This window comes from Aquila chrysaetos, chromosome 9 (genome assembly GCF_900496995.4).
Source record: "Aquila chrysaetos chrysaetos chromosome 9, bAquChr1.4, whole genome shotgun sequence".
Classification (NCBI taxonomy): domain Eukaryota; kingdom Metazoa; phylum Chordata; class Aves; order Accipitriformes; family Accipitridae; genus Aquila; species Aquila chrysaetos.
In genome coordinates, this window is record NC_044012.1 from 40162695 (window position 1) to 40182236 (window position 19542).

General features: G+C 43.6%; 1 protein-coding gene across 2 annotated transcripts in view; it reads right to left on the reverse strand.

Annotated features, from left to right (window-relative positions):
- BCR (BCR activator of RhoGEF and GTPase) overlaps positions 1 to 18292 on the reverse strand; it is a 110377-nt gene extending 92085 nt beyond the window's left edge. Inside the window, exons 1-2 of one of the 2 annotated variants that reach the window (XM_030025350.2) lie at positions 17936 to 18292; positions 16042 to 17595 (exon numbers count right to left, since the gene is read on the reverse strand). In XM_030025350.2, the coding sequence (XP_029881210.1) occupies positions 16042 to 17557 (1516 nt within the window). In that variant the 5' untranslated portion in view covers positions 17558 to 17595; positions 17936 to 18292. Of the gene's footprint in view, positions 1 to 16041 lie in introns of both variants that reach the window. The other variant, XM_030025349.2, reaches the window with a different exon arrangement.
- Positions 18293 to 19542: the final 1250 nt, after the last annotated feature.

The window sequence follows — 19542 nt, forward strand, 5'->3', positions numbered from 1 at the left end:
AATCCTATTTCAGGAATATAGGGAGTGCTCTGGGCACAGTGAGTCAGCAGGGTGGGGCATTTTTTTTCCATGTTTGTGGACTGAACAGGAACAGAAAGAGCAAAAGAAGCTGGAAGCTGGAAATCTAGCACCTGGCTGCTATACAGGCAGGAATTCAGCAGCATTAAATCAGAAGAGCTCACAAATCTGTGCAGAGCCAGCACTCACAGGTAAAAATAGAAGTCTTATCTGGGAGTCAAGTACACATCCTAAATAAGATTGAAAAGAGAAACTGTAAAGATGTTTCAATGCTGTAAGCTACCTATATTTTCTCCTGACGACCCTTGCCCCCTCCTTGTTCTAGATTAAGCTTTTTAAGCAAATCACACTATTTGACACAAGTCGTAGTTGCACTATTAGGTCAGGACAATGACATTTTATATTTCAAAGCAAACAAATGTAAGAAGGCCTAGCAATAACATCTAAACCCCCCCCCCCCCAAACACTCATCAAGGGAAAATATTCACATACTACATAGTTGTAAGATGTAATATTGCAGATGTGTCATTACAGGAATTACATCATAAAAAATAATATGAAATCTTAGGCCATGAACACTCACACATACACTCCTAGAAACCAAATGCAAGTTACTTAAGGTGATCCACTCTCCTCTAAAAGCTGTGCTTAACTGACATCGATACAGTCCTCCTTCCAGATAATTTATGACCTAAACAATCTTTTAGCAGAAGCTAGAAACTTGTTTTAGTCTTAGTGAAAAGGAATAATTGTATCTTCTTTTCCATTTTCTCCTGGCCATAAACAGTCAATGTATTTGCTGATGTAATAATTAAAAACATGAAGTACTTACATAGGCAACTGAAAGGGGAGTCAGTCACATGGACTAAGATGTCATCTGGTCTGTCTCGCAAACAATACTGACTGTAAATATATATTTTTCCCCCATTCCCAGTCCCAGCATTCTACTTAGATTTATTCTACAAAACACTCTAATTCAAACATCAGCAAGCCCTTAGGCTGACTTTTCTCCCCACCCACCCCCCCCAACAGCAGAAACAAAGCATCTGATCAGGGAAGAGGTACTCTGCTCAGAGGATACCCCAAACCTCTTCCTGAAATGCCAAAGCAGCTGGCTAATCAGAAGTGAAATTGCTAAAGTTAAACATGAGTTCTCAGCTTTAATGTTCCCATTGTTATTTGAATTAACAACCTCAGAGTCCCAACAGACTGGGAGTTTAAACATACATTGTCTCTTGTGGTATTATACTCTCTCCCCTCCAAGACCAACCAATCAGTTGCTGCTCCAACACAAACGTTTATGGGGAAGATGGATGGGATCCATGGTTAGAGGAGGTTTGTGTTTTGGTTTGGGGAGTTTTCTGATTTTTGTTTGGTTTTGGCTCGGGAAAAAAAAAAAACAACCAACAACAACAACAAAAAACCCCCACAGACAAATTCCCTGATCCAGTTCTCAGCATGAATCTACAAATGAACAGTTGTTGGCACAACTGACAGGGCAGCATGCCACAGCATGTAGCATTATCACCAAAGACAATTTAAATCAAGACTTAGCCTCAAGGGGCATAATATGAAAATACTGGAAGACATATAAAAATACATGTTGTAAGACAAGGCAGCCCTTGCTTCAAATTTTTAACAAGTAATAATAAAATAAAAAAGTAAAAAGTGCAAAAAACAGAGATCAACACATAAGCAGAAGCAATCGCAGCCATAGGTAGGCAAATGCAACCCAGATTTTGAACTTAATTATTTAGAGAGGAAACTGAATGAGTTAATAGGAACACAGAATTAAGAAGAAAGAAAGTAGTAGTGGATGAAAGTATATGAATTGTAGAAGTCAGTGAAAGGCCAAGCCTCCAGCAACAGAATTGAGGGGGGTTTGTCATGTTTTCTTTTTTCTTTTTTACAGTATTTTCCTTTAAAAGTTATATATGGATATAAACTCATTTCTAAACACATACATATGGAGGCAGTTAACCCATTTTCCAGCTAAAAGAAGTGTGGTCCAGGAGAAATGCACCAAACTGGATTCCAGGACACTAGGACTCACCAAAATTCAGCTAGAAGCCTGAGCTTCAGCATTTCAAAAGACCGAGCTGCATATTTCGTCGTTAAAGCACTTGGAAATTTATTTATGCAAATCACTATATAAGATAAAAGCTTGTTATGAACCCAAGGCTGTTTTTCTTTTAAAGTTCACTTTTTGTTCTTCGCATGTGTTTGGAAAAAAACTTGCAAATGACTGGTTTCCTTACAAAGAAAAAAAGCACAACCACAAAAGAACCAACTATCAAATCCTATTAAACAAGCCTATTTGCAGTGTGCATGAGCCCTACATGGCAAGTGCCCATTAATGGGAAAACCAGTTTTAGCATCAGAATATTTCCTTAACCAGCTGTTGATCTAACTACAAGAAAAAGCTTATTACAAAGTTTAGGTGGAACTTCATAAGGGTGCTTGTATCTTTGCATCAGTGTGTATTTGCACATACATTGAAACCAGCCTGAAACACCTACATATAGAATAAAAGATTTAAGTTCAAAAATTCTTCCTCTTCAGATTTTTCTTGTGCACACGTATTCAGAATGCATTTACATAACAGATAATCAAGTCTCCTTCCTTGCTTTAAGAGGAGATAATGAGATTTCATACAAGTACTGAAATGGAGGACAGCTGCTAACTGTGGAAAGGTGTAACCCTTTATCTGCAGTACAAATTTTACTACGTTTACATATTGAGCACAAAACAAAGCAGAGCTTAGATCACATTAGTATGTATTTCAGTTTGACCAGACTGGTGAGACCACAACAAATTATGTATAGGTCAGTGCTCAAGCTTGAATAAATTTGGGGTAGTCAAGGTCAGGGCTAGGGCATGTTTGCTGAACACAAACATGACAGGTCAGTCACATTCAAACAGCTAAGATCACACCACGGTGTAACACAACTTAAGTTTGTTGCAGATGATCGCCCAGCTGAAAGGAAGGCATCTTCTTCTGTTGCCTCAGATACTCTAAAAACATACTATTTTTCTCTCCATGCATACTAAAAAACCCCCTACCTAACCAAAATTCATTTTGACAGAATCCTACCTCAGAGGACAGGACAAACTGAAAAAACGTATATCTGATGTTGTGATGTAAACACCATTTTATCACTTCCTCTTGCCTTTTTGCCTCTTAAGACAGCAGAGTGGCGGTAAAAGAATTATTAAATAAAGTAAAAATGCTTTCCAAACTGCATTAGTGTTTCCATAGCACCCATCCAGGAGGCATGGCAGATGCATATGGACAGCTAACACAGCTCTCCAAAAGGTGAGTGAAACTTTAAAACAGAATTATGTTTTTGAACTGCCTGCCCAGTATAGCTCACATACAGATCTCAACCACAACTGCAGTACTGCTACTGAAACTGGACAGCATAAGCTGCACACATGTAAGTTTTAAAACATTTATAACCTAGGCCTGTGAAAACCCTATTAGCTCTTTTGAAGTCAGAAATCAAGCCCACACTTCAAAATCAAGATACCTTGGGAAATTCTGGTTCAGGTAGTTATATAGAAACATACAGCTTGTGCTGTGGAGATTCAGTCATAGCAAGTCAGTCACTAGAAACACCCTGACATCAGCAAGTCCTGGACCGGGTCTTTCCTGAGGTACTGTTACAGCTCTCAATAGCTGGACACATTGGTGTGTCAAACGAATAAAACAAAAACAGTAATTCAAGAAAAAAAACCTCAAAATTCATTAAGGTCTCTCATTCCTTCCTTGCTAGTTATTCCAAACTCTACCTCTTTTCCATTAGGATAATATTTTTTCCTGATGTGAACCCTGACCCTTTTAGCAATACAGGAAAACGCTGGTAACGGCAAGTTGACTTCAGCTCTGTGACTGCATGGTCAGAATTCATATTCTTACCACCTTACCAGGTGGATTTTACTGGAGGCGTCCTTCAGCACCCCACTCCCCTGGACGTACTCAAGGGGCTCCCTTTGAAGCTGAGTTTGGTGCACCAATACCTGCCTGCCCTCCACAGCACAGCTATACGCAACTGCTTCTTCTAGGCACAGCCATTTCTTTATTTACCTTAGGCAGTGCTAGATTTTCTCCTCTCCTGGGGTCAGCATTATCTCACCTATTCACCTCCCTGGTGGAACTTTTCAGTAGAATGCAAAATTTTTCAGCCATGAGAGAACTGAACACAAACAAAGGTATAAAGATAAAATCAATGTCAAATTGCAGACATTGTCAGGGAGCTCTCAAGCTAATAGTGGGGGGTACTAAAAGAAACATTGTGATACTATCAACCATCTACTAAAACTCTGCCGAGATACACCCCTCACTCTGAGGTGGAGGCTGCAATCAGACCTTCTGTCTCCTACATCTTCCTGGGATACATGACTCCCCACCTTAATACTGTCTTGTCCCATGACTTACAGATGCTACAGCTCTGTTCCAGGGTGCTACCCACTCCTACACCCCGCAAGATGGACAAAGCGCTACTACTGGAGGAGAAGCAAGATCATCTTCTCTTCCCTAATACTAAAGTAGAGAACCTAAAGTTTCTGGTATGGTTTCATGGTAACCAGTACTCCAGTAGCTCCAAATCTTTAGTTTACTTTGACTATCATTTTACTAATATAAAGTTACTTCACTCAGTGCATACAGAAGTTGCAAAATCAATTTGGATTAGAAAGAGTCAAAGTGATGTATAAATCCTATGTAAATATTTCTATACAAAGCAGTGTGGTTTCTCAAAAACTGCAAAGGGAAAGGTTTATGGGTTTGTGTAACTGCTCAGCTGTGTGTAGGGGGACCTTCAAGAAATTCAGCAAACCGAATTGAGGAAGTACCTCTCCAAAGACTAAATGCCTGCAGTGACAGGTCTGCATTTTCTGGGCTATGTGTTCAAACATCACTTAGTGTATTGGGTCTGGCTGAGATGGAGTTAATTCTCCCCATAGCAGCCCTCATAGTGCTGTGCTCTGTATTGGTGGCTAGAAAGGTGTTGATAACACACCAGTGTTTTGGCTACTGCTGAGCAGTGCTTGCACACCATCAAGGCTGTCTCTCCAACATTCCCCTCCGCCTCACCAGCAGGGGGTGAGGGAGGGGACATACCCAGAAGAGCTGACCCAAAATGACCAAACGGATATTCCATACCATATGACACCAGCTCAGCTATAAAAGCTAAGTAAAGGGAGATGGAAGAGGGGGCATTCGTTATTTTACATTTGTCTTCCGGAGCAACCACTATGAGCACTGAAGCCCTGCTTCCCAGGAAGCGGCCAGACATCGCCTGCTGATGGGATGTAGAGAATAAAATCTTTTGTTTTCCTTTGCTTTCACACACAACTTTTGCTTTATTAAACTGTCCTTATCTTGACCCATGAGCCTTTTGTTATATTTTCTCTCCCCTGTCCAGTTGAGGAGGGGGAGTGATAGACTGGCTTTGGTGGGCACCTGGCACCCAGCCAGGGTCAACCTACCACACTTAGGAATACAGAAAAGTGGAAAATAATTTTCTTCAGCATGCTCTGATCTAAATTCATAAGATATGAGAGCTCCTGCACTCACATGAAGCAGAACCCAGCCCTCATCTGAATGACAAGAGCATCAGACCATGTAAACAATCTCAAAATTGCCATCAACCTCTCATTACTGTCACTCAGTACAGATCAATTCCAGAAGGCTGCCAGGCCTGTAGCTCAATACTCCACCTGAAATACCAAGGAAAAACAGGGAATATTCTTGATCCCTATCATCAGAAAAGAGCATGGGGACCATCAGTCAGGTCTGCCAAAGGCCCTTGTGCTGGAAAAAACTGAACTTTTGCATAATTGTAAGACAGCAAGTGGTTCCCTGGCTCCCTGTTGAGATGAGCACATGCTGGCTCTTCTGAAGATACTTGAGGACTGAAGACATAGTCCCCTTGTTCCCACACCAGACCCCTCCATCTGACCAGATACGTGCTCATTGTGCAATTCTGTTAGCAACATCTGCCTTTTGGTCTCATTACAATCACAGGTCTCCTAGGAATGAGGACAACAGCAGACCATGGAGCACCCAAACTAGTTACATGATGCGCAGCGTACTTCATTCCTATGGGTAAGATCCTTAGGAAAGAAGCTAGCTGAGAAAAGGGTGACCAAAAGGTTCACCTGAACAATTATTCAGGTGATTGTTAGCTCCAATGTATTCCTTGTGTTAAGTACTAGTTTTCTGTCATAGTTAGAAGCAGCTCTTGAACGCCTTTGAGCAGCATGCTTATGTGTGCTGGAGATACTTGTTCCAGCAAGTTAGGAAGCCAAGAGTGCCTTTGAGACGATACCCTGGACTTGGCTAAAGCATTCTCTTCCTGATATCCATCTACCCCATATCAGGAGCTATGGATGCTGAATATTAGACTAGAGAAGCGGTGTATGTCCCAAGGCTGAAGAATGTCTTTTCATCAAGACTACAGGCTGTCAGATGTTTTTTCCTCTTTGGAATTCCGATTTCACTCATCACCTTTTTATTAAAGAAAAACAAGAAAAGTAAAACAAGGAACAGACTGTAAGATGTGCTGCTCTTCACTGCAGTCACTGATGTGGTGCAATCTGCACATCACCTGTACAACGCACCTTTAATCAGAGCTAAGCATTGGGCTTCACATTCACCACAATTAGGCTTAGGCAGGAAAACTGCAACAGAAGTTTACAACAGGATGTTCTCTGTTGGCTAATCCACAAATTCAAGTAAGTAATTAGTACAATTAGCAAAGACAAATACATTAATCCAAATACCACGATTTCCTCAAAGACAATGATAGAACACTGCCAGCTGAGGCATTACCATGTTTTCTTAGAGTGATGACAGAGATTTCAACCCTATCAGACTGAGAGGTCCAATGACCACTTCAGGAGAATGTAAAACAAAAGTATACAAGACACCCAGGGAAGGGAAGGGAAGGGAAGGGAACTCCCACACTCAAACATTCAACCTAGAAGGATTCAAACAAAGGGGGACAGTCTGCAGAAGAGGTAAAGGGCAAGGATGGGGGGGAACAACACAGAAGTCTTCCAACAGTGATCAACTCACTTTCTCAGCGTATTATTTTCTGAAACGTCATGTGGTAATGTCAGTGCTGACTATTATAAAAAAAAATCCAGGAGCAGAGATAGGTTAGCAGGAAGCAAAATGAAGAATGCTATGAACCGAGGCAGTTGGATGCTAATAGTCAAGGAAACATGCTTTTCTGTGCCTTGGCTCCTACTAAGCACCATAATCTAATCTCTTTTGGGAAGCCCTGAGCCCAGCCATGCTGACAGGCCATTACTATCTTCCTGGGCAAAATTATACCATGCTATGTAATTGTAGACTGCAGCAGATACAGTTCTCTGTTTGTATGTTACACCTCCCTAGTGACAACAGACCAATCACATTTACTTTTTAGCAGCTCAGACACGTTTGAAGCCTGATGCTCCAGGGAATGAGGTATTTTTCTTCAGAACAGATTATTCTAGGAAGCTGCTGGCCCATTTTAAAAGAACACACAGATATGACTGTAGGTAACTGAGGGTTTTGTTGGTTTTTTGTGGCTTTTTGTGTGGGTTACTTTTTGTTGTTTTTTTTTAAACTATCCTAACAACTAGAGCCTGCTCCAGCCTCACCCATATTGTGGGTTCAAAATGGGCACTCCTTACCTAGCTTTGCAGCCAAGGGAGTATATAATTTCTGATAACATAATAGCTGGCACATATCCCATCAGAGAAGTAGCTGCATTTCAGTGTTGAGCGTAGAATACTCTGAAGTCCTTAAGAAGAAGTAAACATAGTGAGCGAAGGCTGCACAGTGCACTTCTCCACACATCAAGACAGGTCACAAACACAGAGGAGCTGCTGAGTCCAAACACACAAGTTGCTCACTATTAAGTAACTACTACAAAAACTGGCTTATTAAATTTCAGATAATATTGTGTGATCCACGGCAGCCTGCTACAGTTGTTACTACCCTGTTGGTACGGACTAATCTGCAAGTAATTCGGGGCTTTTGGATACTTCAGTGAGACCTAACCTGTGCAGAAGCTCCAAAAGAGGATGGGGTTTTTTTATATATTATTTTTAAAAGAAGGAAGTTTGTGGTGGATTTATCCTCCCTAGAAAAGAATTCCTCCCTCCACAAAACACAAAAAAAACCCAGAAGCAACAAGGATTGGTGAAATGACTGCAAATAACAAAATAACAGAAAATAACAACTAGGCAAAGGGCCTGCAATACCAACAGGCACAATTCAGTAGTATAAACCAACAGACTGAACTTTACTAATTCACTCTTCCTACAGGACAATCATTGTGGATTCTCACACATGTATTCCTCATGTATTCATGTAGCTATGAGCAACTAACTCAGCTCCAGCTGCCACGTTTTGGCAGAGCTTTCTCTGAAACAGAGATTCCAATTACATTTGCAATAATCTGATTACTACATCAGCCATAACCTGGTTAAGAAAGGGTCTGAGAGATACCATTTTGGCAGTTGGGAATAAGACAAGAGAGAGGCATGCTTTTGTTATTTTAGTAACAGGGAGATTTGCAAACCACAACCAGGTTTTGTGACAGAAATATACCACCCTGGTCCTACGTGAGACAGTTTTACTGTTTAAAACACGTACAATACAACTCAAAACAAGTTCAGAGAAGTCACAGATTTGTAAAACTGCCTCAGCAGTAAGACAGACCAACATGCAAGGATTTACTTACAGTTTATGGTTACTTTCACATCACATGTAATTTAAAGACAGGATCAGGAAAGCAATCCACTTTGTTATCAGTGAGCTGGCCAAAACCTGCTTTGTAACTTAAGACACTCAAATTGTTGTTTTGGAAGCACTTCATTCACATGCAGTTCACCCAAACTAATCCATACCAGCATTTCTGTTGTCACTTGCAGTCTAGCCCTCTATCTGCACAGCAAAGTTGCCATTCAACCTGTACCAGAACACCACTTCTTTTCCTACATGTGCCAGCAAGAGATTACTAAAGTCAATGATATTTCACCAGGGAAAGAACAGGATCAGGTCCTTATTATTCTTTCTGTGCTTATCTCACTGGGCAGAACAAATCATAGAGGAGACAGTCAAAAAAAACCTGCTAGTCTTGGTTTCTCTGGGGGAAAGCAAGCTCCAGATAAGCTGTCCCTCCAATCAACAGTCTGATTTTCATGAACAGCAATATGCTTGCCTATGGTAATTGGAATGGAGCAATTCTCCTCAAACAGCTTGCCAAGTCTCACCTCATTAACCTTTATGGACTGACCTCCAAAATTCCTTGAAGCTGAAATACAGGTCCCCCTTGACTCTGCACGATAACTGTTTATCCCTAAGAGGTTGGGGAGAGAGGGAGGGCAATAGAGAACGAACTGCTAAACGTGCTAGAACTGGAAGATAGAGACCTGTTTCCAGCCTATTACTGGGGCCCAAATCTTCACAGGCTTCTGTCTCCTTTGCTGGCCCATCTTTCAGATAGCCTGCAAAGCCAAATTTGGATTACAAATCACCCTCCCCTCCCCCAACACTTCTTTTAAGAGTATCATTAGCTATAGTGTGCTGCACAGTATTCAAATAAGCATTTCCTAACCCACACTTGAAGGTTTAGCAAATTTTTGAATTAAACCTTATTTTTCCCTCCTCCCAAGTCTGTTCCTCAGGATGCCTACTCGCCCTTCCACCCAACTCATTTTACTACCTTTGCTCAGACCTCAGTGAAGCTTCCTGGTGGCAGTGTAAAGCAAGCTGTCCGTGAAGAAGTGACTGAACACAGTACTTAGCATTTTATCCAAATATCCAAACCAGAGATATTAGACAAATGGAAGCACTTTGGAAAGGTGGTAGCACAATTAATTCTACAAATTAGTAAACTCCTAGCTTTCTTTGTCTCAACGTTAGCTTCAGAGAGCGTAACTGCAAGAATCAATACTAAAATGTTCCCGTTTTGCAGCTCTGGAAGTCTGTACATAGGGTCATACATACTTACACTAAACAGTGAAAATCTTCAAGGTTAAAACCACACACTTGTGCAACTGTCAGAGGTGAAAGGAGACCAAAGCACCTCATTCCCCAATGTATTTCACTGCTTCATAGTCCACCACCTACGTGCACAAGTAAATCACTTCATACGCCATGGTCAGTTCTTATACCAATCTAGAGAAAGACAAAGCCATCTTCTCCCCATGTTTGCCTTTTCCTCCACACAGCAATTAGTTTCACTCCACCAGCCCAGTCCCTTCATTAGTTCCAAACCTTAACCAATTCTACCATGCTCATCCCCATCCTCAGCTCTTCACTCCTTGTCCACCTTTGGTTCTGCAAGGGAAAAACAGCTGAAAAGCCACCTAACCCAGAAAAAGAAGCCAGTGCAAAAAAGTACCAAGACACCAGTTTTTTCTACTCCTCCTTTCTCTTCTTTTTCCTTCAGCCACCTAGAAAGAAGCCTCCATCCTGGAGGAGGTAGTGCACTGGGGCAGGCATGGATGCTTCCAACTCTCCCTGCCACTTCTTAGGGCAGGACCAAAATTTTGTACAAAACAGCAACCTCTCTGTGTTTTTCCTCTGAAATCATTTGGACAGAGGCTGACAACTGTGAAGCAGAATGGATGCACAGTTCATACACATCTGACAGTTCAACTGCTTTGGCCATAAACCAGTGGTTTTTTAGTACTTTGAACAGAGTCAGTAAGGACTGTAGGAGCAGCTCACTTAGCCACAGACTTAATAGCGTGGTTCCACTTGTCTGCACATTTCCTGCTCAAATGAAAGGCATTATCATCTTGTTGTGTGGCATTCACTGCAATGCTTTAGGGCTCTAGCCCCTGGTCCTGAGAAATCACCATGCTGAAATCACCAAGGTCCGATTGTTTTGGCATACAGAACAGCATTCTAGTCTGTGGTCATCACAGTATGGGTGCTGCATGGATATCCATATGGCTCTGTCGCAGCTTGATCCTAACCTTGAGTTCCTACAACACTCCCAAACTTTTAAGTGTGCACACTGGTATTATATTTCACCTGCCGAGCCACAGGTCACTGCCTGCCTGGTAGGCCCTCATGCAGCAATGGCAGCTGCACAAAGTGGGCTCATCTCTACTGCCAGACAGACCACTTTTAAACTGTTGGTAATTATGCTGTGATGACAAGCAGCTTTCTACCCAACCCATTACTTGCAGAATTCACAGTGCTCTGTCTACTTACTCCACAGGAAAGCCAGTCCCACTTCAATACCTCTGTCATGGACCACGAAAATGAGCTTCACACAGACAGATCAGGTGACACCAGCACTCTCCGGGGCTTCCCAGTATCAGACAACTACTGTCTGGGTTGGTTTACACTCTCATTTCAAAGGCAGGTGCTTTGTGATTGCAGAAGAACCTGAACGTTGGGGTGGGAGAAACTCCATGATCTAGGGTGAACCTAAGAAAAGCAAAAATAAAATCTATCTGCATGCCATTACTTACGGTAGGCCTGAGCTAAAGGTTAGCAACTGTTTGTGGAAGAAGGAACAAAAACAAACAAACAGGACTGCAGAGTCCACTATAGTCACTGGGGACATAAAGCAGAAGCTCCATAGATTCCACTAAACCCAGCTGGAGAGAAAGAAAAATCTGGCGGAGAGAGGGAGCTCTTCACTCCCCCAGACTAAGAAAAGGGGAGCGGTAGCACAAGCAGCTTGGTAATCTCAAAAGCCACTAAATCGCTGGAAAACAAGGCAGGGGGGTGGCGGTGGCATTTAAACAGCGTCTTGTCATCACTGCTCCTAGGATATCCACTTATCATCACAGCAAAGGATTAAAACATGTTTAGCAAGTGTCAGAGAAAAGTTAAACCTCATTCTTGACCCAATGTAAGCCACGGACTGACAGCAGGACCTGTGGCCAGCAGCCCTTAAAATTAACAAGCGAGCTGCACATTATGAAAGTTCCTACATTTCAGATCCTCAGAAGGAAATATCACTACACAGTGGACTGAAGTCTGCCTCAGCTGCTCAAAGGAAAGTTGTGTTTCTAAACAGCAGCAACAGGACTGGCATGTCCCCTCCTGAGTCGTCTGTATTGCTAAAACATTGCAAAGCACTTTTCAAACTACATCTTGTAAAATCCACAGAATACAATAGTGGGTAGAAGAAGTGCAGAATTAAGAAATTTGTCCAAGATCTCAGAACGTGCAACTCAGGAACAGACCCTTGCAGAAACTGGTACAGAACAATGTCCTTCCATGATGACATACTGCATGCTTTCTTGGGGCTTTAAAATTAAGTAGTGTCAAGGATTACCTTAAAAGCAGGAAATTCAGATGCTTGCCTATCTGGTCAGGCATTTAAGGCATACAAAAACTGAAGAATCTACAGCTCTAAGTAAGTCTGCGCTTTAAAATGGCATCCTGCTCAGCTGAGATAACAGGAATTTTGAGTCTTGCAGTTCACATGCATAGAGTCCAGCACTCTTTCCTCTGTCTACATCAAACTCACTAAAAATATAGGCAACGCTCCATGCTCTTCAGAAAGGGACATTATTTTTGAAAAAAAGGGACAGCACTCTCACACTTAGTAGAGACTAAAGTAAGTAAAACTTTACTCCCAATGGAATTAAATTACACATATCCCCAAACTGACCTTATAACGAGCACTATAGCTGTTGGTGGCTTTCTAGAGAGAAAGCCTGGCAGAACTCTCTGGAGAGCACTATCAAGCTCTCCGAAGTGAACAGAAGTCGCTACTGGGGCACCTTTAAGGAAGCAGCTTTGCAGGTAAATATTATCTGTGTGGACTCCAGATAAGAGTTTCCATGTTATTATGCAGATAGATAAAATCATTTCACACACAGAGCTATGAGAGAGCATGCACTGATTTTATGAAGCAAGCTATAAAGCCAAGCAACAATTCTAGTGTGCTCCTCAATTAACAAACTGCTACTAGTTAAAAAACTGACCCAACTGAGGCCATTGCAAGGCCTCGTCACTGCATAATGGCACTATGCAATTCTCCTCTTGATTATAAGCAGAAATGCACGAGTGGCTTCTCTTGTGTCTGTCTATGCAACTAATGTTTAACAGTAGACAGAATTTAAAAAATTTTGTTCTTCCTCCACAATCATAGTAAAAATATTCAAGCTTAGCACAGAATTAAGACATGATTTTTTTTTCTATTCCCACTACAGGAAATTAGTGATACATAATTAATCCTAACATAAATATCTTTGCCTGGGCTCCATTAAGTACATTTAATAGAAAGTACAGTTATTACCAAATCTCAACCCTGAAGCTCTCATTCTGCTCCATGGAAAAAACTGCAAGCCTACTACCTTGGTCTGATTTAAGGTTTTTGATAACCCATCTCCAAGAACCCAGATTCAAATTTTCGCTTGGATCCCACTCACTTGAGAGTTAGGTGACCTCCTTCTAGTCCTTTTTTGTAATAGAGAAGTGGGAAATTATCACTCGACTGTGAACTCAGGAAAGAATTTGGACAAAACAGCACATGTCCGGTGGCCAAGCTCAAGGTGCACTGGGGCGGCAGATCCAGACAGAAAGTTCCCATCGCACCTGTCCACACCACATTCAACCTTATTATGGCCAGAGTCATGAAAAGCAAAGCCAGCAAGCATACAAAAATCTGAATGCACAAAGAAGCCAAATACTATTGAACAAACTCCACTTGATCTAATTAACATTAAGGCTGGGCAGAACCTGCTGTGATTCAAACTTGCACTCTTTGTTCAAGGAAAACTTCAGGGAAGCCTGGCAGAACTGCTGACTGAACCACAGGTGCAGGAAAAGCTGTCTGGATCTGTGAACTGCTTTCATATCACGTGGTGATGGAGAACAGTCTGCATCAGAGCATGATAGTTGGGAATGGTGGCCAGCCAGCTAATCACACAGTGATCTCTCATGCCTTTTGTTTGTTTTATGAAAAAGAGGTTCTGCCAGTTGGTTTCAGATCAAAATTCTTCCTAATCAGGAAAGAAAGAAAATTCATATAAAATGATGCTCAGTAGGAACTAATCAGAAACACAGTCCTCCTGAAGGCACAAGCCTTTTTGGTTAAGTAAAAAGTTGCCACCAGCTAATGTGCAAGACAGTAATGATTAGCCATCTGGTGAAGTTTCCTGCTAAGCTTGCCATGTTAGCCCCTATGCTGAGGAAAGCAGAAGGTGGATCAGTTACATTCTGTCCTTGCCTGCAATTGTGTGGTCATCCTTAGGAACAAGAGACAAAGCTTTGCAGCGCAACGAGGAATTGTAACTGTTCCAACTTTTCAGCAGCCCATTTTTTTGTTTTATCACTCCATCCCAGTTAATTATTTAAAATAAAAATTATCTATTGCCTTTCTGAAAGCTGAATTTATCCTCAAGCTTTATCAACCTTTGTTATTTTTGCCCCTTTGTTTCCTTCTGCAAAAATTGCAACTGCCAGGAGGCTTCCCAGTCATCTAAAGAGCATCAGTAAACAAGAGCAGAGACAGATGGCTGCAGCTCCGTTTAAACCAGCACAAGATCCAGCCTCTCCCCTGCATTGCAAGTACTACCCATAAGATACAAACATATGCATAAAACAGAACAAGAATGCAGTAGTCCCAGATAGAAAACAAGTATGTATATACAATCTGATAAGGAAAAAGTCACTGTGAGGACAGGGTGCTGAGGTTTCATGTACAGTGAACATCTATTACAACTGTACAGCCTTCCAGTAATACAACGGGATGTAAGGATGATGCGGGCGGGGGGAAGGGCGGGGGCAGGGAAAAGTTCTCCCTCCATTGTTACTCCCAAAAGTACTGCGGGCAAAAAACAGTCGGCAGGGAAAGGAAAACCAGGCACCTCCTTCCAGGAAAGTTACTCTTCTGAGAACTAATACACCAAACTCACACAACCTGAGAAAGTGACATCTCTGATAGGCCTTACAATTCATCTACTACTTCAGGAATTCAGTCACATTGACAAATAACATGTTAACCCCTTATTAAAATGACAGATTCAAAGAGACAAATAAAACCCACAAGATAACTCACAGATTTAAAATGATAGAAGTCTATCAAAACAATCGTACTGGGGTTTTTTCATTCCTAGATTTGATTGTTTTTCATTTTCTGCATAGGAGACTACTGGTGTTAGCACAAGATAGTATTTACATTATGTGCCTTGCCTTGCTAAATAGATTCAGATGTCCACATACATTCAGTAAATCTATCTGAATCAACATGGTTCACTGTTTGCCTCTTCCACCAACTATAAATCCACTGCGATTCCACAGACACACCTGCATGCCCAAATGGCTTACATAAGAATGGGTTCAAACATTGCCCATTCTTCCCCAAACAAAAATTCTGACTCTGCTGAAATTATACTAACAGCTCTCCCTCAGGGCTTCCTGATATTCTAAGTTCTTCTTTCACTTAGTGATAGCAGAAAGCTTCAACAACAGAGTTGCAAAATCATTCACCTCCAATCAGCTCTAATTGAAGGATGACACGAGACAGAACGAGAAACTAGCACTCCAATTAATACAGACAGGAAAAAACAAGATTGTGGGAGCAGCATCATTATTGGTAAAGTTCCAGCAAAACCCTCAGGTTGTAGCATGTTGGCACACTACTACCTCTGAGGGAGAGTTTAACTACTCCTCAGCGCAAGAATACCAGGGAGGGAATGATCAGGTGGTGAATACTTAACAGTTCTAGCCCCTTTTTACCTCAGAGTTCACATTGAAACTTTAAGAATTGATTAACATGGGACTCTACAGATCCTCTCAAGAGATGCCTGAATCAACCCTTCTGCAAATCCAATCTGTATTCCTAAAATGCAGTCTGACGTATACTTCTGCAGGACCTTCCTAAAACAGGACAACTACAAAATAAACACAGACTTCTCACATTAAACAGTTGCCCCCTTAGAACCATTCACCCAGGATCACCTAGAAAACCTCTCCCATTCATTTCCACAATGTTATTTCCTGCTTCATACATTTAAAAGACTAAACAAAGAGCTGGTACACACCTGTATCCCCATGGAAGCAGCTGTCCTGGTGACATCTCCCAGAAGGCAAATCTCCATCACTTGGCCAGATTTGTCCTGTTTTTCGTACACCCACAATAGTAGCCTCAGACACAATGACCTGCTGCTGCCTGTGCCGTTTTTGAGACTGGGGGGTTGGTGGACTGCTGCTGTCAAAGGACTGCTGAGAGTTCTGGGAGGGAGAACGGCTTTTATCCCGATACATGCGGTAAGTGGTGGGGCTGGGGGAAACATGGCTGGACTGCCCTGAGGAGAAGTCTTCCTCACTGGAGGTAAGGTTCTCATTAGAGCTACAATCAGGAGTATATCCTCCTCCAATATCTTCAAAACTCCTGGGGGAATAGGATCTCCTGGGCCACGTGAGATGTTTTTCCTGGTCAGTTGTGCCCTGATTTCGCAGAATGGGTCCCTTCCCTTCTCCTTCCCCCATCATTCCACCAACATAGATACTTTGATAGGGTTGAAAGTCCATGGGCTGCCAAGGTGAGCGGTTGCTGCCATTGGCATTAATCAGGTTATCTTTGAGAAACCTGGGGTTCAGTTCAGCATCCTCAAATTCTCCATCATAGCCAAAGCTGCTCTCCGAGGACCTTCCCCTGTAAGCAGGCCTCTGGAACTCGCTGAAGCTGGGTACCATGTTAGAAGGGAGGGAGTGCAAAGACTTTTTGCGTTCCATTTGCATGGCTTGGCTACCAAGGGAGCTTATTTTATCGGAAACATCTTTATCGTTGACCTTTACTAGGCCCTTCTCGTGATGATACTCCATGTTCACATAAAAGGGCTTTTCAACAACATCCTTATTATCTCCAGAAGAATGTGAGTTAACCTTTTTAATCCTCTCAAAATTGGACCTTAGGGCTGCCACACTGGTGCTGTTCCCTCTCTCCTTAGAAATAGGTTCAAATGACCCCTCTTTCTCAGCAGATCCCACTAGCCTGCGAGTGGAAGCCGATCTGTGTTTTGAAGGAGAGCCATCTGTATCACAGCGATTCTCTGTATCTTCTACAACTCTCTTCAGTTTTTCTTCACCGTAGTACTTACACCTGTCCTGCTCTCCCTCTCCATGATGGGGGCTGTCCAAAGGCGACAGGTCTGACCCGTCACTCTGGGTAGACAGCTTCCGCAGAGAGGGTATCCTGGGTTTGAACTTTTCCTCCCCGTGGTGTGACTTGCCTTTTTCATATTCATCTTGGTCAGCAGACTGGTGATGATGCAGGTCTTGGATGTGCTGCTCTGCACCCCCTTCAGGCAACTGAGAAACACGTTTAAAACCCCACCTCTGTCTATCATAGCTTTTTTTCTCCTTTGCCAGAAGAGTCTGCAGGTAAATCATGCGGAACCTCTCCTTGTTGACCTCCATCTCCAGTCTCCGGATAGATGCTTTGCACATCTCCAGCTCCTGTTCAATGTCTCCCACAGATTTCAGCTCCATTTTAGGAGGCTCAGAGTCTGCAAATTGTGCTTTCCAAGCCTCCACAAACCCCACAGGGTCCACCATTTTGCATACAGGAGTAAGTGGAGAATACGGGAAGGAGGCTGGAGAGAGAGAGAGAGGTGGAGAGAATAAACCAACCGGATCTCACAGTAGAAGCAGAAACAGCTCCGGCAGGGTCAACTCAATGCGTCTCTTTCGCGGTCCATGCAGGGAAGCTGGGAGGCAAACGGCAATCCTCGGAGCAGTCTCTCCTCCCCGTCTCCTTCAGCTTTTGCCGGCCCCAGCCCCCCGTACACTCGCTACTCTCTCCCCGGCATGACTGATCTTTTGCTAGCGAACAACAACGCTCCCACCCCGGCGATCCCAGAGCACTTCAAAGTGGGTGGACAAAGGTGCAGGCTCGGGGCGGGGGAGGGAAGGTAAATATCGCCCCCCACCCACCTCCTGCTGCTGCTGCTGCCGCCGCCGTCCTGGGCACGGCCCTCAGCGCAGCCACGCTCAGGAGTCCTCCGCTCCGTCCTCCCCTCGCCAGCCCCCGTGTTGTGCTTTCTCTTTCTCTCTCCTCCTTTCCCCCTGCCCCTTTCCCTGTCTCCTCCTCCCGGCTATTGTGCTGTCCTCCGGGCGCACACGCTCTCCCGAGCCTCCGCGCAGAGCAGCGAGGCGGCGGCGCGTCCCGCGGCGAGCCCTGCCGCTACCCCTCGGTACCCGAGCGCCCGGCGGCCCCGCGGGAGCCCCCTCGGCGCGGCAGCGGCTGCCCGCGGCTGCCCATCGCGCGGCCCGGCTCTGGCGGCGGCCCGAATCGCAGCGCTGCGGAAGGGGAGGAGAGGGAAGGAGCCAGGCGCAGCGATTGACACGGCGCTGGGGCCTCTTAAAGGGGCAGCCCGGGCCGGCGGCGGGAGGCCGTGCCCGCGGGACTCCGCGGGGCTTGGGCGGGGGGGGGGGGGGCCGGCCCTGCGCCCTTCCCCACGGCGCGCTCCGGTGAGACAAAGGCAGAGAGTTGCAGACTCGCGTCCGTTCGCGTGTGGTCGCCTGGCGGCCGCAGGCCTGGGCATCGCCGTAGGTAGGCATGGCTATACCTAAGCCTGGGCAAGAATCATATCATACACACAGCCCCCTGTGCGGAGGGAGGTATCCATTCTTGTCCATACACCCGTGCCTGCCTGCCCTCATATATTATGTATAAACACCAGCACGTCTCCGTACTCTCTCTCTGGCGTTCACAGCAGCACTCTCCCCCCAGGCAGTGATGCAGCTCACCTTCAAAGGTCATGTTTTCCCCCACTAATGTAAGTGCTGTTTAGTAGTAGGCTTGTTATTCACCCAGTCCTTCCTTCCTTGACAATTCATGACAAGCTGGGTTTCTGAGATGGGCAACTGGTACTCCAAAAATCGCTATGATATTAACATAAAGCCTGCTTTGTTCAGGCATTAGTCTCACTTTTGTCCTGTATATTATCCTAGCCACAATAACTCAGAGTCCCATGGCTCAGCTCGGGGTGAAGGGTGGCAAATGATTTAAACAAAAGTCTGGTTGCTGAGTATTACTCCTTCTGCAATCACAGTACATGATCTTGCTTAGGCCCTCTATCCTTTCTACTAATGTACTAAATGTACTAATTCAACCTCTGAAAAAGTGGTAACAAATACACCTGAAGTTCTATTTTGCCTGTTTGGATGATAGGAAAAAAGTGAGATATGTACACCTCCTATCCCCCATAAACCTGCTTCTTTCATGCCTGCAGTGAGGTATACCTTTTCTGATAGGTATTACTAGACAAGAGGGTAGGATATAGCCCCAAAAAGAACTAATAAAATCCTGTAAGAATGAAAAGCACAAATCCACAGGAGTAGCTCTCTTACCTTTGAGATATGTAACGTTTCATAATCCATTAAACAGTTTTTCTCTTCGTGCTTTTTTATATGCCAAACAAAATACTGTCGTGTATTTTCAGACATATCATGAATGGCTAATGTATTCAGTTTTGCATAGTTCATCTCTTGGTTTTTGTTTCCTGGCTTTAACCTCTTTTCCTGCACTCGTTTCCTCA